This window comes from Siphateles boraxobius, unplaced genomic scaffold (genome assembly GCF_051911475.1).
Source record: "Siphateles boraxobius isolate OS27281-9 unplaced genomic scaffold, OSU_SipBor_1 60, whole genome shotgun sequence".
NCBI classification, from domain to species: Eukaryota; Metazoa; Chordata; class Actinopteri; order Cypriniformes; family Leuciscidae; genus Siphateles; species Siphateles boraxobius.
Window position 1 is genome coordinate 309,447 of NW_027509187.1, and position 23,867 is coordinate 333,313.

At 41.1% G+C, this 23,867-nt stretch overlaps 2 protein-coding genes across 2 annotated transcripts; both read right to left on the bottom strand.

Annotated features, from left to right (window-relative positions):
• Positions 1-2,749: 2,749 nt before the first annotated feature.
• Positions 2,750-14,367, bottom strand: LOC143718253 (alpha-tectorin-like). The gene is made up of 9 exons (XM_077209268.1): positions 14,172-14,367; positions 13,325-13,596; positions 12,489-12,608; positions 12,195-12,379; positions 10,948-11,108; positions 10,485-10,730; positions 10,129-10,291; positions 2,988-3,090; positions 2,750-2,879 (listed from the first exon to the last, which is right to left on the bottom strand). The coding sequence occupies exons 1-9, from the start codon at positions 14,285-14,287 to the stop codon at positions 2,776-2,778; spliced, it is 1,470 nt and encodes a 489-aa protein (XP_077065383.1). The 5' UTR covers positions 14,288-14,367; the 3' UTR covers positions 2,750-2,775.
• A 468-nt stretch (positions 14,368-14,835) lies between these two features.
• Positions 14,836-16,765, bottom strand: LOC143718235 (alpha-tectorin-like). Its single transcript, XM_077209238.1, has 4 exons — positions 16,571-16,765; positions 16,077-16,286; positions 15,057-15,245; positions 14,836-14,973 (listed from the first exon to the last, which is right to left on the bottom strand). Exons 1-4 carry the CDS (start codon positions 16,763-16,765, stop codon positions 14,836-14,838), a joined length of 732 nt encoding a protein of 243 aa, XP_077065353.1.
• Between the last annotated feature and the right edge of the window lie 7,102 nt (positions 16,766-23,867).

The following is a 23,867-nucleotide window of genomic DNA, read 5'->3' on the forward strand; positions in this document are numbered from 1 at the left end:
ACTTCACCCCATCTTGCTTTCTGGAAAGAACAATTTAACTGTAAAATTCTTCACAGCCTTTAGAATTAAAAGTAAAATGGGAAGACTCTTCTCATGCATATTATTATAACATCACAATAGAAATAAGTAAAAATATAGCTGCAAGCAGCAATTGCGGGGCCAAGCCGCTGAAAGGCCTGTAGCACAATGCGGAGCCAGAAGAGCAAAAACAGCAGAAATTGAATGTACATGTAAATGTACATCAAGCACATCAAGTACAGCAAGTACTGTAAGCACAGAAGCGCAGCAAGCATTTAAGCACCAATAGCAGTGCAGAGCCGCAAGAACAAAATCAGCACAAATTGAATATACATGTAAATGAAGCACAGAGAGCATTTAAGCACCAACAGCAGTGCAGAGCCGGAAGGAATTGAAATGACAACTTCATAGACAATTTTAAAGTCGTCCCACATGGGACTCAAACCCACGACCAGAATGGTTCGAGATGCATGGTTTAGCCGATTGCGCCACTCAGAGGACGTGAATTTCAAAGCAGCAGAGGAGAGGGTTCAGTGTGAGAATGAGTTCACAAAAAAGTTCCATGACATGTTAACCAGATTAGCATGCTAAGCTAATTAATGCTAATTTAGCTTATGACTTGGTACATCCAATCCTGGTAAAATAGATATCCTCGGATTCGACATGGCGCAAGGAATCGATAGACACCAATTTTATGATTTTGTGACAAACTGTTTACAAGTTACAGCCTCTGAACCAATTTTGGGTCGACCTTATTAAGTTTGCGACATCATAACTTTTTTTTTTTCAGAATAACAAAAAAATCGGGAACAGTACTTCTGTGCGGCTCAGTCCAGATCATTTGAGCACATGTTTGGAGAAAATTGGACAAATTTTGAAGGAGGAGTAGCGAAAAAACTGTTTTACATCCGATCCAATATGGCGGCCAGTCACATTGTTGAAAAATAACATATGAGATATCGTTGAAATCGGCATAAGCCAAGGAATATATTGACATAAAGAAATCAAATTTCAAGCAATGTTAGCAAAAGTTATAAGCGTTTTTTCAAAAAACAATGATATCTCTGGAACACTAGGTGGCGCTGGGATCAAACTTCTCAGGTACCTCCGGGCCATGCTAATGGTGATCCATACCAAATTTGGTGAAGAAATTTCAAATAGTTTAAAAGATATTGCAAATTATGACAAAATTCAAAATGGCGGACACGGGGTACATCCCATCATGGCAAAATTGATATCCACTGATTCAGCATGACGAAAGGAATCCATAGATACCACAATTATGATTTTCTGACAAAGCGTTCAAAAGTTATTGGCCAAAATAGCAATTTTACATATCTCATCACCCGTAGGTGGCGCTGTTCCCAACTTTGGCATGGAACCTCAACACATGCTTCCGATGAAGTGTACCAATTTTCGTTTCGTTTGATCACAATTTGGCCGAGATACAGCCTCTTAGCCAATTTTGGGTGGACCTCGTTAAGTTTGCAACACCATAACTTTTGAACAAAGATGAATAAAAAAAATCGGGAACAGTTCTTTTATGCGGCTCAGTCCGAAGATCATTTGAGCACATGTTTGGAGAAAATTGGACAAAATTTGAAGGAGGAGTAGCGAAAAAACTGAATACTGTACATTTCAAAATGGCCACTACTGTAATGGGCGGGGTCTTAATGTAAGGGATTGGTTGTGATCAGCATGATGAGTGGAATCAGGTGGACTAAGTTTCATGTCTCTAGATCAAAGGGTTCAAAAGTTATAACCATTTCAATATTGAATTTTTGAACTGGTGGTGGCGCTATAGAGTTGGTCCTAGAGGGTCAAAAATAGGTCCAATTACTATTCATTAGCATCACTACAAGTGTGCCAAATTTCATCATTTTCCTACTTACGGTTCATAGGGCTGCCATAGACTCCCATTTGCGGAATAATAATAATAATAATAATAAGAAAACTAACAGATACAATAGGTGCCTTGCCCTTCGGGCTTGGCCCCTAATGATTGCAAAGATAGCAGTAAAAATATAGTACTATGATCATTAAACATTCTGATTTTTTTTTTTTTTTCACTTTTACTGAAAGAAAAAATATTACAAAAGGAAAAGACCAACCATAAATTTTTCTTTTCTTTTTTTCTTTCTCATTTACCTTTTGGATCATTAAGTCAATTTTCATACATGCCTTGTAATAATTGCTTGAATAAAATATTAAATAACTTTAAAGAAAATAAATGAGAATTACTCTCTAAAATCAAGAACCACAATGGAAATAATTAAATGCAACTTATTGTGTCATCTTTGACAAAGAATTTGTAACAGTTGTATTGCTACTTTTTATGTCAAATAAACTCAAACGAAGAATATTTTGTCGTATGAATGTCTGAACATGCAATATAATCAAAGGAAAGAACATACCGTCTGCTTTAAAAAGAAGAAGAAGAAGAAAAAACTTTGCATTTTAAACAAAAAGCTGAGAAAATCACGTTTCAAAGACAAAATCTGGATCGGAATCAAAACGTAGATGGAGTAGATCGAGTCCATCAACATACCCAAAGCTTCACAGTCCTATAGCTCGTCCTGTGTCGACATTTCATTCAGTAACATTAGGCAGTTTTGATCTATGTATGAATGTATTAACAATTAATGCAAATTATTAAACAATAAATCTCTTATGCTACATACAATAACAAACCCAAAACCAGTGTGTCCAGCTAAAATGTCATTGAACAATATGCATGTCAAATGTTGTGGTACTAAACTAAAAGTGTGTCAGGACACTCATCAGAGGAACAAGTATCAGCATCAGAGAACCACACAGACAAGAAGCCTCAGATACCTTCACTTGTTCTGGGACCCACTTATCTGTGAACAGGGAATATAATCCAATGCAGTGAAATGTAATGTGGCATTGAATGACAGAAATCATCAGAAACCTTTATTACAAATGATTAAAATGAATGAAATGTTCACCTGTGTTCCCTTCAGACAACACCAGAGGACCCATGGATATGGAAGCACTGTCATGGAAGTCCAGAGACCTGCCCTCTCTCCGCCGGTGTCCAGAGTCACAGTCCTAATAGAGAAAAGAGCAGAATCCGGCTGTGTGAATCCCTGTTCAATATCACTGAACAACAAGATAAAGGAGTGCACAACGTCTCCAGAAGAGGGCAGCCTTGAATATTAAGGGCCAGACTTACTAACAGATAGAGCCAGCACAAAACCTCTTTTGACATTTGTAATGTATTTGTCATTTTGACAATGTTTCTTTAAGTTACGCTCCGGCCTCCGCAGTTGTACCCATGACCCCTCCTACTTTGTATGTGCACAGCAGTATCTATTAAGTAAAAAGTATGAGCATGGCTCGGTACTGAAACTCTCTGTCAGTTGCATTATTTTACATGGTGTCAGAAATCTGTCAAGAACAGATAATAAGCAAAGTATGGCATCATCACAGTTCGATCACCCCAAGATCGACTGGGACGCTCCAGATCTGTATCAAGAATTCGAAAGATTCCGGAGCCACGTCACATTCATCTATGACGGCCCGCTGTCGGAGCAAACAGTGAAACATTGTGCAGGCTGGCGGTGCACGGGGATCGGTGAGCAAGGCAGAGAGATATATAAGATGCTGCAATGGGGCAAAGGTGAGAAAGAAGACCCATATAAAGTGCTGGATAATTTCGCCAGAGAAGAGCCAGATACCGCTTCAAACAATGAAAACAAGGGGTCACTCCAGCAGTCAGTAAGCAGCTGCAATCAGAAACAGAAGATGAGGAGATGCTGAGCATAAATGTCACACTAACAGATGAGCTCATAAATGATGAGTGGACAGCAGACATTGAAATTCTGTCTCAGAAGGTACCATTCAGAAGAATTGATACTGGTGCAAAATGTAACGCATTGACTTTAAGCAATTATCAGGCACTTCTGCACGATGGTGAGCTTAAATACTCTAATCGGTGCTAAAGTCCTACTCTAACCACAAGCTGAAGCCTATAGCTGCGGTTGACCTTCTGACTAAATACAAGAATACTGAGATATCAGCAGAATTCATGATTGTGGACATTTTACAAGAAAATGTGCTCAGTGGTGCAACAGCAGAAGCCTCAGGCTTTGTAATGTGGCTTGATGCACTGCAGCCGACTAAGAAAGAAAATAAAAGGACACATTCCGGTCAGACAACAACAAAACAAAATGTGCCGACTGGGCTAGATAATTATCCAGAGCTGACATGCACTACTGGAACCTTGCAAGGCAAATACCCAATTAAAATTGATCCTGATGCAAAAGGTGTGGTCCATCCTGTCCGCCGTCAGCGCTCAGGATAAAAATAATAGAGACACTCCATGAGATGGTTGAAGATGGGTATAACACAAAAGTCAACCAACCATCAAAGTGGGTAAGTTCGCTGGTAGCAGCTGTCCATAAGGACAAGATAACTATCTGCATTGACCAGAGCAACTTAAGGTCATAAAGAAGGAACATTACCCCATGCGCACCATAGAAGAGATAGTCTCCGCAATGCCTGGTGCTACAATCTTCTCAGTCTTGGATACAAAATCTCGCTTTCTGCTAATAAAGTTAGATGAAACATCATTATTTCTGACAACCTATAACACACACATTGGAAGATTTAGGTGGCTTAGGCCCAGAAATCTTTCAACGTATTATGGATGAAATGCTGGAGGGCATCAGCAGTGCAATAACCACCATGGATGACATTCTCATAGCAGCCCCCTTCAGAAGTACTCAGAGCTTCAAGAACGCACAAAGAAGGAGCTCAGCTGTCTCCGACAAACAATCCATCAAGGCTGGCCAGATCACAGGCGTGATGTGCCCAATGCAGTACAACTATTTTGGGACACTCAAAGCCAACTTGTCGTCGCTGATGGTGTTGTTTACAAAGGCCTGCGTATAGTTGTACCCCCTTCAATGCGAGAACACATGCTGAAGCATATACATCAGTCGCACTTAGGAATAGTAAAGGACAAGCAGAGCTCGCAAGGTCCTATTCTGGCCAGGTAGGAGTTCTGAAATCGAGCAAATGGTGAAGAACTGCGGCAAGTGTACAGACTTTCAGAACCGGCTGCTGCTCAAACTAACAGAAATACCCAATCTTCCATTCGAAGAAGTAGCTTCAGACCTGTTTCAGTTTGAAGGAGACATTAAGTTCTGCTGGTGAATTACTACTCAAAATTCACTGAAGTGGATAAGTTGAAAGACTTACATTGTCGTGCTGTCATAGAAAAGCTCAAGGCTCAATTCAGCAGACATTGCATCCCGACCATCCTTTCAACAGACAATGGTCCACAATATTCAAGGATTTCTGTCAAAGTTATGGAATCATTCACAAAACATCATCCAAACCACACTCAAACGGTGAGGCAGAGCGTACAGTCCAGACTGTTAAGAAACTTTGGTCCAAAGCACCAGACAAACACCTTGCACTGCTTGACTACAGAACAACGGCAATAGAGTCAGTAGGCCTTTCACCAGCTCAGCTGCTGATGGGCAGACGGCCCCGTAACGACCTGCCTGTTGCAAAAGCATTCAAAAATTCCACAACGAGCGCAAAAGGGGCAAGTGGCCCTCGTGCTGCACTGAAGCCTGGAGATGAAGGATGGATGCAACCATACCCTGGCAGTCACAAGTGGTCTCCTGGAGTTGTTGTGAAATCACATTGTGCCCCAAGATCTTATGTTGTGGGCTGTGGAAGTAGAGAGTACTGTCGCAACTAGGGATGGCTACCGAAACCCGGTATTAAACGACCGCTGGATCGATAAGCTTGGACGTTATCGGTTCTGCTGTCGGTACTGGATCAATTAAGAAAGTAGACGTGCTATTTATTATTGCTATAAAGACATTATCTTGCAAATTATATCTCACCAGCCACTTCTATATATAATAATATTCAACCATTTGCCTGTGATACATTTTTGCAAATCGCAGTCCAGGAGAGAGAGAGATCTCACACGGAGCCACAGCGCGCACAACACGAAAGCCCTGCCTAATGAGTGACGATGTAGGACAGAACTAAACATTCAAACGTATGGTTACACTTTAGATCTGTGATATTAAACTAATTTTATTTTAGATTTCGGCTTCCAATGATTGTAAAAAAGAAAATATTTCATTAAAAACTATATCAGAATCAGAATCAGAAAGAGCATTATTGCCAAGTGTGCTTGCACACACAAGGAATTTGTTTTGGTGCTGAGGCTTCCAGTGGACATATAGAAATACAACAAGAAACATAATACTACAAATTATAAGAATAAAGAATAAAAATATAAATATATGAGAATAAAACTATCACAGTTGGGTTTAGTCAGAATAGACATTTCCAGGTTTACAGATTATGAACATATTTACAGTGTTTTGAATATTATAAATAAATAAATCTACATATAAGTATCACCTGAGTTGTAGGATATTGCACTAAACAGTGGGAGTATTGCACTTAAAGGCATATGCCTTGGGAGGAGTGTTAACTGTTCAGGAGGGAAATGGCCTGTGGGAAGAAACTGTTCCTGTGACTAGATGTTCTAGTGGCCAGTGATCTGAGTCGCCTTCTTGACGGTAACAGTTCAAACAGGAGGTGTCCAGGGTGAGTGGAGTCTGTGATGATTTTACCTGCTCTCTTCCTCACTCTGGAAGAGTACAGGTCCTGGAGGGATGGTAGGGGGGCACCAATAATCCTCTCCGCAGTCCGGACTGTCCGTTGTAGTCTCCTGATGTCTGATTTGGTAGCTGAACCAAACCAGACAGTGATGGATGTGCATAAGACAGACTCAATGACGGTTGAGTAGAACTGAATCAGCAGCTCCTGTGGCAAGTTGAACTTCCTCAGCTGGCGAAGGAAGTACAGTCTCTGCTGGGCTTTTTTTACAATGGAGTCAATGTGATTGTCCCACTTCAGGTCCTGAGAGATGGAAGTGCCCAGGAACCTGAATGACTCCACTGCTTCCACAGTGCTGTTCATGATGGTGAGTGGGGGGAGTGCTGGGCTGTTCCTCCTGAAGTCCACGATCATCTCCACTGTTTTGAGCGTGTTCAGCTCAAGGTTGTTATAACTGCACCAGACAGCCAGCTGTTCAACCTCCAGTCTGTAAGCAGACTCGTCACCGTTCCGGATGAGACCGATGAGAGTGGTGTCGTCGGCAAATTTCAGGAGCTTGACAGAGGAGTCTTTAGAAGTGCAGTCATTAGTGTACAGGGAGAAGAGCAGTTGGGAGAGAACGCACCCTTGGGGAGCGCCAGTGCTGGTGGTGAGAGTCCTGGATGTGTGTTTCCCCAGTCTCACACGCTGCTGCCGGTCCGTCAGGAAGCTGGAGATCCACTGACAGATCGAGGATGGTATGGAGAGCTGGGTCAGTTTGGCTGTGAGAAGATCAGGCATGATGGTATTGAAGGCCGAACTGAAGTCCACAAAGAGGATCCTTGTATAAGTCCCAGGTCTGTCGAGATGTTGCAGGATATAATGCAGTCCCATGTTGACTGCATCATCCACAGACCTGTTTGCTCTGTAAGCAAACTGAAAGGGATCCAGCAGGGGTCCAGTGATGTCCTTCAGGTGGGCCAGCACCAGTCTTTCAAACGACTTCATGACCACAGACGTGAGAGCGACAGGTCTGTAGTCATTAAGTCCAGTGATTTTGGGTTTTTTGGGGACAGGAATGATAGTGGAGCGTTTGAAGCAGCAGGGAACTTCACACTGCTCCAATGATCTATTGAAGATCTGTGTGAAGACCGGGGCCAGTTAGTCAGCACAGGCTTTTAAACAAGCAGATGAGATGCCGTCTGGGCCTGAGGCTTTCCTAGTCTTCTGTTTTTTGAAGACTCGGCTCACGTCCTCCACACAGACCTTAAGCTCAGGTTGGATGGCAGGAGGGGGGAGTAATGGGAGTGCAGAAGGTGATGACGAATGTGTGAAGTGCAGGTCAGAGCCGGTGTGTGGTGTAAATGAGGGCTTTTCAAACCTGCAGTAAAATGAATTTAAATCGTCAGCCAGGTGTTGATTGTCCACAGATCGGGGGGATGGTGACTTGTAGTTGGTGATGTTCCTCAGGCCATTCCAGACTGATGATGGGTCGTTGGATGAAAACTGGTTTTTCAGTTTTTCAGAGTAGCTTCTTTTAGCAACTCTGATCTCCTTTGTCAGTCTGTTTCTGGCCTGGTTATACAAGATTTTATCCCCACTTCTGTAGGCATCCTCTTTGGCATGACGAAGGTGTTTGAGTTTCCCAGTAAACCATGGTTTATCATTAGTAAATGATAAGAATGTCCTGGTAGGAATGCATGTATCCTCACAGAAACTTATATATGATGTTACAGTATCTGTGAGCTCATCCAGATCGGTGGTAGCAGCTTCAAAAACAGTCCAATCAGTGCAATCAAAGCAGGCCTGTAGATCCTGCTCTGCTTCATTAGTCCATCTTTTAACAGTCCTTAACACGGGTATAGCTGATTTCAGTTTCTGCCTGTAGGTCGGTATGAGATGAACCAAACAGTGATCAGAGAGCCCTAAAGCTGCCCGTGAGACGGAGTGATACGCATTCCTTATTGTGGTGTAACAGTGGTCCAGTATATTACTGTCTCTGGTGGGACATGTAACGTGCTGTCTGTATTTTGGTAGTTCACGTGAAAGATTTGCTTTGTTAAAATCCCCAATAATTATTATAAGAGAGTCCGGGTGCCTTTGTTCCGTTTCAGATATTTCTTCAGCCAGCTGTTGTAGCGCCGCGCTCACGCACGCGTCTGGAGAGATGTAAACATTCACGAGAATGAAAGAGGAAAACTCCCGTGGCGAGTAGAAAGGTTTGCAATTAATGAAATGGGTCTCTAAGTTAGGAGAGCATATCTTGTTCAGTGTTGTTATATCTGAACACCAATTTTCGTTAATTTAGAAACACAATCCACCACCTCTCGTTTTCCCCGTTAGCTCCGCGATGCGATCCGCTCGGAACAGCTGGAAGCCCGGCAGATGTATTGCGTTGTCCGGTATGGCTTCACTCAGCCAGGTTTCAGTGAAGCACAGAGCAGCAGAGTTAGAAAAATCCTTGTTAATCCTTGTGAGGAGAAGTAGTTCGTCCATTTTGTTAGGAAGGGATCGGAGGTTCGCAAGATGAATGCTGGGGAGTGCAGTGCGCAGGCCGCGCTCGCGGAGTTTAACCAGCGCGCCGGCTCGCTTCCCGCGTTTGCGTCTGACCGCGCGTTTGAACAACACCGCTGCCCCTCCGACGAGAATGTCCAGCAAAACGTCTGAATAATCAAAAACTCTATAGAAGTTTTCTGGTGTGTGTTTCCTAATGTCCAGTAGTTCGTCTTTGGTGAAACTGATAGGAAAAGACAAACGAACAAAAACAACACAATAGCTGGAGAGCTCCACACCGAGGCAGCCATCTGCGGCGCCATCTTGGATATCCACATTCTATCTAGTGCAACTTCCTTTCCCTTCACAGCGGTGCACTGACATTTCTCCCTAAAACCCAAATGTAACGTCAGAATCAGCACAATCAGTGATTGTTGTAAAATGCAGTCTCTACTGTTGCTAAATTGCGGAACGCGTTTGATAATAAAAAGCTATTAAAAGCACCGAAATCGACACTATAGATGCTGTTCCAAAGGCTGCGCGCTCTCCGAAACAGACCGGAACGAGACAAGCAAATTATACTTTGGGCTTCGTGTGTGCTTCTAAACGATCAAATATACACAAAACTGTCAAAATAACCATCTTGAAGATTCACTTAAACAGTTTATTCACTTAAATACAGTTTATGTCTTAAATGGGCGTAAATAGTTGGGATAAAATATGATGTGTAATAATGATTAGATTTGCATTTGGCCTTAAAGGGGAAGCAGTCTAATAAACCTGCTGACGATTGCTCCATTAATGTGAATCAAACAACAAAAGGCTAAGAGAAAATCAGTCACAGCTCTTGAATGCTTACATTTGATTACTTTGTTTCATTTTAGGCCATATTACTTATCTCAACAGTAAATGAAATGAAAGCACTGTACATAATTTGTATCTTTGTTTTATTGTATACTTTTTTTTTACTTTACTTTTGTGTTACTTGTGTGTACTTTGAGTTAGTTTTTGTAAACTCACTATTGAGCAGCGATTGCTTGACAGAAGGCAAAGGTGAACAGCACAGTGCAGGTAAAGCTTAGTGGAGTTTGCAGTGAAGATAAACATCCTGAAGGAGAAACGGCTGGATGTCGAGACGCCGTTCTGCAGCAGATCCACTGTGTCGTCATTTGGATTGGGACACCTGACAATATCAATAATGACAAATTCTTTCACTTTTGTATTAACTGTTTCAAATGATTTCATGCTTTAGTTCTGAAATCCTGAAAGACAAAGCATATAAGGCAATCCTAAAAGTTATATGATTATGTTTTATTCAAATGATACACTGAGTTAAGGCTATAGGCTTAGAAGAATAGAAAGAATCCCTGCTTTACTCTGAGAGGATGAGATCCCAGCGGAGGCTGAAATCAGGATCATTCACAGGTGTAGCCCAACACGTGTCCATCACCAGGGCAAACTGGCGGCTGTCGACCCCCTCAACACGAACTTCCACATGCATCTCCTGGTCGAGCTCTGCATTCACTCTACCAGTGAAGGGCCGGGTAAACTCATCATCCTCATATGGAATCATCCGGACCTGATATCTGCCTTCACCAGCGGGAAGAGTCTTGTGCGCAATACTGTCGAAATAATGAATAGATCTGTGTTAAAACTTACTTGTTTTATGGGTAAAATTCTCCTTTAGGAGTAAATCATATATGTTCTTGGTTTAGAGAATATTAGCATATATTTACTTTATATATACACACACACATACACATTTAATATTCTGTTTTGGTGAAATACTCCTTTAATAACAGTAGTGTTGCTGAACCAGAATTTGTATTTGACTCGCACCTCTCCAGTGGGTTGATTTCCACATTCATGGAAAGTGTTTGTGATTGAGGATAAGCACAGCTGAAAGAAAGTCTCAGGATTTTCTCTCTGCTGATGATTAGACCTTCTGACCTCGGTGTCCCCAGAATAAAGTTATCATGGATAAAGTGGGTGCCGTTAGCCTGTAGACAACAAATATAACATTTTTTAATTTAGCCTAAATTGAATTCAAGGTATTTAAAAAAGGCAGCAGCTTTTGCGTTACAGCAGTATTTTCTTTGCACTTAGTAAAAAAAAAAAAGTAGCCATTTATAATTAGTGCAAATAGTGGCAGATGCTATTTGCACCTTAGTGTATTGTAGTAATAATATTATAAAACAGTCTGCAATAATAATAAATGGATGCTACCTTACTGCCCTTACAAAAATTAACCATGGTTTGGCTACACTAACCATAGTTTAGCCATGGAATTTTTAGTAAAGCTGTGGTTATACAATTGGAAATCGATCTGCCAAAAAAAAAAAAAAAACATGGTTACTATACTTTTACCACAATCAAATTTTAAAAGGGTGGGAGATTCCTCGTCCCTGTCCCTAAAGCCCACACTACACCTTCCTCTTACCCTACCATACTGAACCTGCTGATCAGTAAAGGTCCTTGAATGTCCAGGAAGGGAGCCATGGTATTGAGTGTGGTAATATGAGCTGCATGTGTCACATCAATGTCTCAGCCCGTCCAATCAATGCGAATACACCACATACAATTTCAATTATGGGCCAATCAAAGATCTGTTGAACACTTTATTCCTACTATTAAATACCTGTTGGGTGGATTTAGTTTAAATAGTCTCTGCCTAGCTATGCACTTGGTGTAAATAGAAACTCCATTCAAAAAAGTTATTTTTCGATAACTCAACATTATGAATATCATTAAAAAACTTCAAAGCCCAAAATGTATCAGTCACATGAGATAAAGCTGGGCTACGAATTAACGGTGGAAAATGTGGGCACAAGTTTCAGTGTCTTTTGTGGCATTATGATGTGTATCCTTCCCTCTGAATCTCTTTCAGACTTTGAGAAGTCTATAGGGAGGTTTGTTTGGGCCCTTTATTTTGTTGTTACAGATTCAGTTCCCTTACAGACCTCCCCACATACTTCTCAAAGTCTCAAAGAGATTCCACAAGTGGTCAGATCAAACTCTGTTGGTCCTATCAGACACTACAAATATTTAGATGGTGTATTGAATAAATGATACATAGTTAAACCTACCACAAGATTTGTACCACAGATGTGTTCATCGTTATCAAAATGGAATTCCACTCTGCCATTCCGGACCGTTCCTTTGCACCTGGGATCATTGAGGTGTAAGACATCAGCTGGAAAACCAGCCTCAAAGAGCTGACAGCGAGACACAGATATGGAGCCAGAGCTGCTTTCACAGGTTTCTGAGAAATCTGAGAGGGGATTAAAAGACAAAAGATTGTCATACAGTAATTGTTAAAAAGTAAAAGGTAATGACGAAACAATTATATTTCAATTTTTTTTTTGTTAAATGATACCAACCAAAAGAGTCAGGTTGTGGTATGTGATAGTCTTCGTTACATAAACATCCATAAACACCATTTTTCTTCCCACACCATTCATCCTCAGAGCAGCTGAGTTCAGAACAGCGATCTCTCACATCTAAGAGGAAAAGCACAGATAGATGAAAACAGCACAAAGACACAGAGTCATTTTAACAGGGAAAGAGGTTAACATTCTGGTCCCCTGAATTAATTGGTCTGCAGTCCTAAAGGTAATAAAATATATATTTTCCGAGTGAATTAAATGGGTCATCTCATTTTTAATTTCCCCTTGAGATCCACAGATAGTGCACTTTCCATCCACCTGACCATAAGAAATAAATTGCCCTCCAAGTTTTCCACATGTGAAATGTGTAGCAATGATTACTTTTAACCCGTGATTTGCAGTCAAGTCCAATATCGGTACTACTCGCTACAAAAACTAGCTTAATTGTAGTGTTGATATTTTTTTTAATCATAACCATCTAGTCCGTTAAAAGCTAGCTATGACTGATTTGTTAATTAATCATGTTTTTAAATTGTCATTCTTTTCTAGTAATTTAGTAAAATCAGTTAAACATTAGATCAAAATCAGTTAATGATTGTGAATCGTTCAGACACCTCATTCATCCTCTGAATCATTTGGAACCAGTTTCTCACTCTAAAAACAGTAACACAGAGGAAAAAAAACTAAAATTGAATCCTATGGACCCGACAACCCCACCCTGCTACTTTCTCTAAAGGTTAGCTTTCAGGTTAGTTCAGCTACCTACATTTTTAGTAACACTGGTGACAAAATTACAAAATAATCTGTGCTGAAATGTAATTTTGACTTACCGCACCGCAGACCCGAGCGCCATTCTGGGATCTGTATCTCCAAGATGGCACAAGCGGTCTCATAGGCCTCAACAGCTGAACATAACATGCCATTTGCACGTGTGTAGAGACACAGATCATACACACAAGAGTAGTAGTACGGTGCAGGGTCAACATGAAGATGGCAGTTCTGGAAGGGGCCAGAGGTGTTGGTGATAATACTACAGAGATCAGAATACCTCGGCCTCGATGGACACTCATCAACATTACCAGTCTGGTCTCTGGCACCACAGCTGAAGAATACAAGAAAACTTCAGGTCAATTGTACGCTTATACGATTTCAACAGAGAGAGTTTTCAATTTGGACGCTGAGCACTCAACACAATACTAAAAGTAAACAAAAGTAAAACAGAAAATTAAACATTTGAATTTACAAATTGCCATCGCATTGGTTTATCATTGACCGGATGGTCAATGATAAACCAATGCGATGGCAATTTGTAAATACAAATGTTAAATTTATGCAATATTTCAGTCTGTCAGCAGCAAATAATTCACTCCATTTCACTCTGATTGCATTTGATAGAGGCTTTGATGGTCAATGATTCACATTGCTTTCAAGCCATACATTTTATCAGTTGATGTATTTCCTGGGAATCAAACCATGACCATGCATTGATAGTGCATTGCCCTACTGTTTGAACTGCAACAACTCACAAATCACATGAACCTTTTTCTCTGTCCCTTACTGTTTGAACTGCAACAACTCACAAATCACATGAACCTTTTTCTCCGTCCATCACAACCCAAAAGGTGGATCACAACCCACTAGGTAAACATGACTGTCCTAAAGTCTTGCGGTTCTTACCCTGGAATGCTGGTGTCTGATTTCCAGCTGTGACCAAAGGAAATGTCATCAGAAGCGAGTTCTCCACTGGGCAGCACTTTGTCAGCCACAGGATTACCATTGAAATTTCCACACATTCCACATAGAGATCCATAGAATCTTTCACTCACTCTGACTAAAAGGCTGCTATGTCCATCAAAATGGACAATAAATTCATTGAATGTGTCATGATTCTGCCCTCGTGTCCTTGATTTTCTCTAGTCTTGAGGCAGGATCATGACAGAATCATGTTTTGTGTGCAAGCACATGGTCTTGTGTTTTGAGCCATGTGCTTGTGTTGTCTCGTTATGTTACCCCGCCCCCTTGTTATCCTCGTCTCGTCATTATTGTCTAGTCTGTTTCACCTGTCCTTGTCTAGTCAGCTTCACCTGTCTTTGTCATTAGTGTCTCCCTATTTAATCCCCTTGTGTTTGCTGTCCTGTGTCGGTACATTGTCTAACTTTGCGTGTATTTCCCTGTGAGTATTTAACCTGAAAACCTGTTCAATTAATTGAGAGTTTGCTTCTTGTCAAGTCAGAATCTTGTTTGTCATCGTGTCTTAGTTTAGTCGTTCTCTGCTCCTGTCTTGTTTTGCCCCATCGTGGGTTTTGTTTTCTGTTTTGTCTTCAATAAACCCCTGTTTGTATCATCTGCTGTCTGCGCCTGGGTTCTCCATTCCATCCACATGACAGAATGCATTTAGAATTACAAATCCCAGCTCCTCATGTACCTCTACAAGATCATTGATTTGATAAGCCGGTTTGTCAATAGCATTTCCATCAACCTGGAGGAGAATCAGAAAATGTCAACATAAAAAAAAAGAGAAAAAGTGAAATATGTATTTATATTTGCATCAATTAAACTTACTTTAACTCTCCTGTTCTGCCCAATACTGATGTGCATATGTTGTTCATGCTGAGACAACCAAAAATCCACTGCAGACACAAATGACACCACCATGTTCCCCCGGTGCCTGTTGGTGGCCACTACACGGAACTGCAGATCACTGTCCGTAACATTACCGCAGGTCTGGGCAATCTCATAGGAACATGTTCCCTGGTAAGATTAACACAATACAATTACTCCTGGTTTTACAGACAAGGCTTAAGCCAGTTCCAGACTAATATGCATATTTCAGCTGTTTTTAACTGAAAGCAACTTGCACTGACATATCATAAAATATGTCAGTGCCTTTGTTTTGTCTCAAGATGCACACCAGTTTTTTCTAAGGCATGTTTATAAAAGCTACTTAAAATGTCCTGACTAAGCTAAACCCTAATTGTGGCTTAATCGAAGCCTTGTCTGTGAAACCAGGCCATAGTCTTCATTATTTCTTTCACTTCCCTCACATAAATATCTTGCAGGACAATGCATACATTCATAAATATATGTATATTTTTCGATTCATGAAAGACATTGTAGCGAGCAGGACGAGGCCGGGGGCCGTGAGAGAACGGCGCGAGGCCGGTGGCGCGATTACTAATCAGTGACACCTGCGCGACGCAGCGGTCTCGTTTCTCTCACGGAGGCATAAAAGGAGGAGCGACGACAGTGAAGATTGAGAGAGGAACAGGCCTGAACTTCTGTTGTGTTTTGTTTCATTATATGTGATAGCAGTCGTCCGTGAGGGGCAGCTGTCTTTTACTTTCGTTTTGTATTTGTTTGTTTTATTTATTAAAGTGAGTGTTAAACGTTTCCCGGTTCCCGCCTCCTTCCCATAACAACTAACTGTGTTACAGACAGTTGAAATCCAACCCCGTTTAGATATTCTAACACCAATAACCCTCATTTGAATAAACTTGACTCTTAAGTCATTTGTCCTCTACTGGGACACAAAACAACAGTTGAGGTAGTTGTCTGCAAAAACAGCAGTTAACCAGTTAATACCTGAAAGTGGGCCACAGCCCCATCAAAGGTGATGTAGTGGGGGTCGCCCCAGACTGTGCATGTGGACATTGGACTGAAGCAGTCACGACGTCCATTTCTGACCATACACTCCATGGCCGCTGGGCAGAAAGATGCAGTGCAGCGTAGATCATTTGGAGCAAAACACTGACAGCGTTGGGAACATGTTGAATCCCAGAACTGTTCACCAATCTACAAAAACAACAATGACAATAAACTTTACATTTCCTTAACATAACATCAGTGATAATTTTTACATACAAAAATCATGGTATCACCATGTAGTTTTAAGGATTAAATGTAAATGCAAGTATTAAGATGATACCATCTTTGTACCATGGTTTTAACCTTACCCTTAACCTTACCAAGTGTTTGAGGTGATGTATGGAGCCATAATACACTAAGGCTATACTTCCCCTAATCCACTGCCCTATATAATAAGACTTAACATAAAAACATGATGTTTTAATCCTCACATGATAATAGAATCCATCATACAAGCAACCACATTGCTCCACTGCTACACAGAGTCCTCCACTCCTCACAAATCCCTCATCACAGAAACAACCTTCTGAGCATGTGTGTTCACAACTAGCATCAATGCTGCTGGCGCATGTGTGGCCACAGTCGGTGCCACACACCTCATAATGACTGTTTGAGGAGCAGTCCATGACTGGCAATGTAACAAAAAATATTGATAAGAAGCATAAATGCTATGCATAATATGTACAATATTATGTGCACTCACATAGGATTGGACATAGCGACACAAGACATTGTTATGGTTCCCAGAGATGCACACATCAAACACACAGTTATTAAAGTAAGCTTGTGGATCTACAGAACCATGACAGAAGCTAAAGGGACCCTGATTGTCTTTGATGATCTCACACATGGCTTGGGAATTCACAGTTGTGCTCTCATCTTGGCAATGGTCAGGATCGCTGCCCCCATGGTCATTATTACATGACATGTCGTCCTCAACCATCCATTCTGCACCAAACTGATGGACTGAAGGTGCCAGAGCACCTGAAGGAGTGAGGAAGTCATCCTCCGGATGGCCATTAAAGTTGCCACAGATGCCACACGTAACTCCACTGTAGTCTGCTGGCACAACAATCTTTACCTCCCAGGAACCACCATAACTGACACTGAAACCAAAGTCAGTTGAGACATAGACAAACTGTCCTGTGGAGTAGACAGACACTCGCCCAGAGTCAAGATAAACAGGGAGGTTTCTGATCTCTTCATCAACCTATTTGAAGTAAAAGTTGAGCTTGTTCATTCAACCATTCTTATCAATAATTACATTGATTACAGTGAGTGGGACTTGCTTACCTTAACAGCAGAATAACCGTTCATGTCCTGTGACATCTGCAAAAGATGCCCAAAGACATTGACAAAAACTTCAACAGTTATTGACACAGACCATCCATTCCATGCTTCATTTCTTGCTTCCACTTGGAAGTGTGGTAGTCCACGGGTATCATTACATACTGTGGCCAGCACATATCGGCATGTGCCTTGAAAGTCAAAGTAGGTTCTATCAAAGGAGATATAATGGGGATCTCCAGAAGCATAACAGCTACCGTGTGGACGAGGATGGCAGCCATACTCCCCCTCCACCAAAGGGCAGATTTCTTGGTCACTGCAAGATGATGGTGTGCAATGGACATTTCCAGTGATTCCTTCACAGACACACTGGAACTGGCACTCTTCACCATGCCAGAACTGCTCTCCAGGCTGCCGATAGCTGCAGCACTTTATTTCAACTATTCATTTCCTTCTATGTTGGCCTCGAGTCAGTTAACGTAGTGTGATTGCGTAGAGCTTCGTCACACGTAGGCTCAGTATTGGCCGACGCTGGTCATGTGTGTGATGCGTGTGACATACAACACAGAAGCGCTGCGCTATTACACTACTGAACTCACTCGAGGCCCACAGAGAAGGAAATGAATAGTTGAAATAAAGTCGTTATTTTTGTTTGTTTTTGCGCACAAAAAGTATTCTCGTCGTTTGATAAACTCAAGATTTAGCCACTGTAGTCACTTCGACTATTTTAACAATGTCTTTAATAACTTTTCAGGGAACAAGTTTCAATCCCTTAGAATCCTATGGAGGAGTGATCCAGCTCTCAGATTTAATCAAAAATATCTTAATTTGTGTTCCGAAGATGAACGAAGGTCTTACGGGGTTGGAACAACATAAGGGTGAGTAATTACTGACAGAATTTTCATTTTTGGGTGAACTATCCCTTTAATGTCAAGAATTCACATTTTAAATAGTACAAATTCTTCAAACATGCATATCCTGTGAATGAATAAAAGCTAAAATGGTGCCATAGCATGTGACTATGTTTTAAATGATAAAAGCAATTCTTGGTACGGGATGGTTATTATTTACTGAGGGATGTGCAACCATATTGACCAGAATCTCCAGCCAATCAACATTTTAAATTCAGTGATGCCTATAAATCAATAGTCAATACATTGCTGTCCATCATGCATTAGTGCAGAGTTGTAACTAAACCTTGACTGAGAGACTAGATAATCATCGTCTTGTTTTAAAACTATAATGAGGAGTGCCATCACGCCCATATTGTGGGTCCGGACTCAAAACAGATGTTTCTGCTGGAAAGTGTGCGTTTCATTTCACGCACGCGCATATAGACGCATGTTAACGCGCGACGCGGTTATCTTTTACGAGCTGCAGTTTATAAAAAGACACCGTTGTCCTTTGTTGTTTATTAAACATAATAAATCAACTCACATCAACTTAACTTTAGCCTATACTATTCTTTGCTGACATCAAACTTGGAGAGTAGAGCACAAGTCTACTGGATAACTGTTGCCGCAATTAACTCTCATGGTGCTTTTTTTTCTCTTTTTTCGTGGCCAAAATGATAGTTCTGCTTCATTTTCTCATCGATATTGTAAACATTGATTGATGCGCGTTGACATGAGGGGGAGTCGGGGCCTCGAGTAATTTGCGGGGCCTTGAGTAATTTGAGGGAAGCTGAAGACAATTTATTGTGAGCTTTCAGAACATCTTCTCTTATCTAGCTGACAAAACGAGATAAAAACAGACACATTTGAGTCCCTTTGCAATTGAGCACAAGTATTATAAGCAAATTGACTTCAAGAAATCAGTGCTTTCAGAACAGTCTTTGCTACCTATTTGCAAAAACGGTATTCTGCACAGACTGTTGATTGAAAATTAGAATTTTGTTTGTTCTTTCAACTTTAAAACGTCTTTATTTTAGAACTGACACTGCCCCCATTAAAAACTTTTTTCAACTAATCTTCAAAAATATCTTGATCTAGATCTCTGCTTTTGATTTAATTGAATGGGTTATTACACTTGCATGTATTATTTACTTATTACTTTTACATTTTCAGGTTTTTCCATGTATTTCTCAAACTGGGGTCTGTCTAAAATAACCAGGGGGTCCAAAAATCTCACCAAAAACTATAGTAAGTGACATTAAAGCTACACTGTGTGATTTTTACCCCCATCTAGCGGTGAAAAGGTATATGACCATCCAGCGAATATTAGTTTCTGTTCCTCTCAATTCCGATTTCGTTTTAACTCCTACGGTGGCCAATGTAGTCCAAGATTAACATGGCTTCCAGTTCGACCTGGTCCATGAGTGTTCCTTTGAAAGGCGAAGCTTGAATTAACGGGTATGGCCCTCTTTGGCTAATGTACTTTCAAGATGGAGGGGCAACATGGCGACTGACATTAGAACCCCTTACCCGTATGTATTTTCAATGGCATAGTATACACTCAAGAGAATACTTTATTACTTGAACGAAGTAAATATACATTAATGAGCACATATATTTTTGAAAGAACTAAGTGTTTTTAGCTAAGAATAAACTAAAAAAGTTACACAGTGTAGCTTTAAGGCAAAGAACAACAATATACTATGAAACTGTATGAATGTATAAAAGGATATCAATTGATTTTTTTAATCGATTGACAGCACTTATATAGTGCTATATATATTTCAGCCATAAGTGCTGTCAATCAATTAAAAAAATAACTAGATTAATATCACATTTTTTTTCTGTGATTAATCACGATTAAAACCACTTAAATATTTATACGTCTTTTACATATTTTATAATGTAATAATTCCACAGTTAATCTCCAAATGAATGTAGACAACATAAAGACAGTACATTTTAAATACTTATTTAATGGCATCTTTTTATGAATGGAGGCCAGTATCGATGATACTAACACAGCTACTTATATCTGTATGAAAATTATTTCTCCAATTCTAAACATTATAGCCATTCAACATTACAGTGTAATTGAAAGCTACCAATTTTTTTTACATGTATTAGGCTTAAAAAAATAAATTTAAGTGAACTTAAAACAATCCTCACATAGGCCAATAATAAATGTAATATTTACCTGTGCCATTTCTAACAAATAGGACCTTTACAGAAATTGAATAAAGTTATTAAACAGTCTGCACTGCATAAATTAAATATAGACTAATCCTTATTAAAGCTACAAAAGTTCTTTAGTTAAGAGCAGTGAGTAAGGACCTTAGTTCTTTGATTAACTTTAATGACAGACAGAATTAGTGGCTGCTGTCACTTTAAGATCTGCCGCTGCTGACAGAGGCTGCGTTTACACTTGGCATTAACATGCGATCACCGTGATCCGATCCAGCAGATCGGACCATAAGCCAATCAGGACACGGTGCGTTTACACCTGTCCACAGCCAGTGGCTTCTGAATCTGGATAACAGAGCAGATCTCGCATTCCCGCGAAAAAAAAAAGGATGGTTCCGGTGCAAAGTCGACCTGAAGTAGTGGGTTTTCTTTTAGAAACAGTTTTCAGTCGGAGTACATTTTTTAAATCTTGCAAAATGAGGATGAAGAGGCTGCAAGTACTAATAATATGCCGTAATGGAAACGGTACAGAGAAACATATCCAAGAACGTTCTTTTCAGAAAATGAATAGTTCTGCAACTTTAGGGTGCGAAAGCAAAGATTTCAGTATATTTGCGATGTACTTCGCACTCGACTGTATCACAAAACCACACAGCTACGTGCAGCAATTCCTGGGCTACGTCCAGTCCACTTTTAGACACACACTTGCAAACTTCCCTTTGGGGGAATGTCTGCCGCCATTTTGAAGTGCGTTCCACTTCTTGAAGTGGACGAGGGAAGTTTATATGGACAGACCCTCGTTCCCTCGATTTTGACCGAGGGAGCGAGTCTACTTCATATGTAGCCTACCCTTCAGGCAGTTCCATATACCACAATGCAACACGATCGGGACATCACCGCAGATCTCGTCCAATCACCACCACCACAAACAACTCTATGATATATTAATTATATATATTTTAAATTTAAAACAACCCAAACACACCTATATACATTTGGATGCTGCATTAAACAAGTTCTTAAAGGGAAAAAAATATATTAAATCAACTCCATAGTTGATTCCAAGTGAACAAGGGCTTAGGACGTTCCAGTTAAGCCCATTGCAGTTTCCGCCAGTAGTGGGCACTCGTGCAACGTAAGCAATGACGCACATCCGAGTGAACGAGACGGAGAGAAGTTCACAGAATTGAAGGGCAATTTGGACTGGAACGCAGCCCTGGAGAGAGAGGGGGGGGGGGATAATGACAGTGGGCGGGGTTTTGTATGACGTCCACCTGTGAATGCAGACACGATGGCTGGATTGCGTTTACATTAAACGGAGATCCGATCACAATGCGTCCTCCACTACTTCTGAACCTGGACACGTGGATCAGATAACATTCCCTTCAGAAGCGCGTTTATACTTGTCTTTTCAGTGTGTATGTGGACACATTGGTATGTTAATGCCAAGTGTAAACGCAGCCAGAGACTCGGATCTCACATGTGTCTCATTCTCTCCCAACTCTTTATGTTCATTTAAGACTTTAACTCATTTAAGACTGCTCTAATGAGGATACTCGACAAAACTGGCCTTTTGGCACACTTGTGTGTGTTATTGCTCGTTCAAGCGTGAAAGAGATTTTTTTGCTCTTTTGTCTTGTCGCGCTTTCTCGCTTGAATGGTTTAAAAGCATTTGCATAAAGAAGAGTGTGATCATATAATGTAACGCTAGCCAAAGGATGACAAAAAAGCGAATGCTGCGTTAATTGCGTAAAACATTTTAGCGCGTTAAACTTGAACAAAAATTAGTCTTTAACTATGTGTGTGTGTGTGTGTGTGTGTGTGTGTGTGTGTGTGTGTGTGTGTGTGTGTGTGTGTGTGTGTGTGTGTGTGTGTGTGTGTGTGTGTGTGTGTGTTGTAGTAAAGAGAGAGGATGGGAGAAGGAAGTGTGTGAGGTGGACCTGGTCACCACAGACTCAAATCTTCTCAGCTGTTGTTACTGTCATATGCCGCACTATCTCTTCATGTGGCACATTATGTTTGGGACATTGTATGGGTCACTATATCATAACAAGGTAATACAATGTGTAATCAAGTGATGATTAACAGTAATGTAAATGCTAAATGTCCTAATACCTTTTGATATTACAACAATGCAAAGTAGGCTATATGCTCTTTACCTTGCAGTTTTTCACATATCATGTAATACTCCATTTCTTTGCATAAAACTCTCCAGAAAGTGCCATTTAATGGTTTATTTTTCAAAAAACATTCCCAGGGGCGCATACCTCCGGACCCCCCTAGGGAGAGCACCCCCATATAATAATTCCCAATTTAACCCCTGTGTGTCTGTATGTGTCACGATTAGCCACACACTCCCTGGGTGATCACAGACTACATTTCCCTACATGCACCTCTCTGGACTGATTACACTTTACACCATACACCTGCACTGTGCTGATTACACACACACATATAACTACTTCCACGCACCACACCAGTGCGAAGTCTTGAAATTCCTGGCTGTCATTTCTGAGTGTTTCTCCCTGTGGATTTATTTTTACCTTGACCTTGACCTGTGTATCCCGTGTCTGCCTGTTCTCTGCCCGCCACGACTTGGATTGCTTACTGGAACTTGCTTCTCGCTGCCTACCCTGACCATTGCCTTTTATCTGGTTTGTCTCTGCCCCGTCTCCGTTGCCCTGTTTGCTGTTGTTGATTCCCGCCTGTTTGACTACTCCAATAAAAGCTGCAAATGGATCCCCTTGTGTCTGCTGCATCTTTACAGAAGACATCGCCATACCAAGATCCAGCAGCGATGCCAACCAGGGATACAGCAGTACAAATCCTGCATCTCCGTCAGGAGAACCGGCCGATTGAGAAGTATGTCGAAGAGTTTATTGAACTGGCACATCTCACCTCAATGAGCAAAGAATGTCTTATGATCTTTTTTCGGGGAGGACTATCTGAACCGCTCCGTTCATTCATGCCCTTGCATGATCCCCACTGGTCTTTAGAGCACTATATCGACCTGGCCCTTTTGTTGAGCAGCTCATCATTTGCTGTGGGTTTGGTAGAGGAGGTGCTCCGTGAACCCTCAGCATCCCCTCCTGCCGAGACCGAGATCCTTCACGTCTTCTCTACCAAGTCTGAGAATCTTCAAGTCACGCCAGCCATCGGGTCTGCCACCAGATCGGTCTATGGGCATTCAGGGCTCATATCCAGCTTGGCATATCTACCACTAAGGTCCACACGATGTGCAAAAATCACCATCCTGCCAGAGTCTCTTCCCGCCGAGACCGTCCTGCCAGAGTCTCGTCCCGCTGAGACCGTTCTGCCTGAGTTTCGTTCCGCCGAGCCTATGAAGTCCCTAAAAAGTCAAGGC

Excerpts from the sequence above, each read along its gene's own strand:
- LOC143718253 (XM_077209268.1), bottom strand. The coding sequence starts at position 14,287 with ATGTGTGGAAATTTCAATGGTAATCCTGTGGCTGACAAAGTGCTGCCC. Across the intron at positions 10,731-10,947 it reads GAAATCAACCCACTGGAGAG|TATTGCGCACAAGACTCTTC; the intron begins GTGCGAGTCAAA and ends TTATTTCGACAG. Across the intron at positions 10,292-10,484 it reads TGGGATCTCATCCTCTCAGA|GTGTCCCAATCCAAATGACG; the intron begins GTAAAGCAGGGA and ends TGATATTGTCAG.
- LOC143718235 (XM_077209238.1), bottom strand. The coding sequence starts at position 16,765 with ATGGACTGCTCCTCAAACAGTCATTATGAGGTGTGTGGCACCGACTGT. Across the intron at positions 16,287-16,570 it reads ATGATGGATTCTATTATCAT|ATTGGTGAACAGTTCTGGGA; the intron begins GTGAGGATTAAA and ends TTGTTTTTGTAG. Across the intron at positions 14,974-15,056 it reads GGCAGAACAGGAGAGTTAAA|GTTGATGGAAATGCTATTGA; the intron begins GTAAGTTTAATT and ends ATTCTCCTCCAG.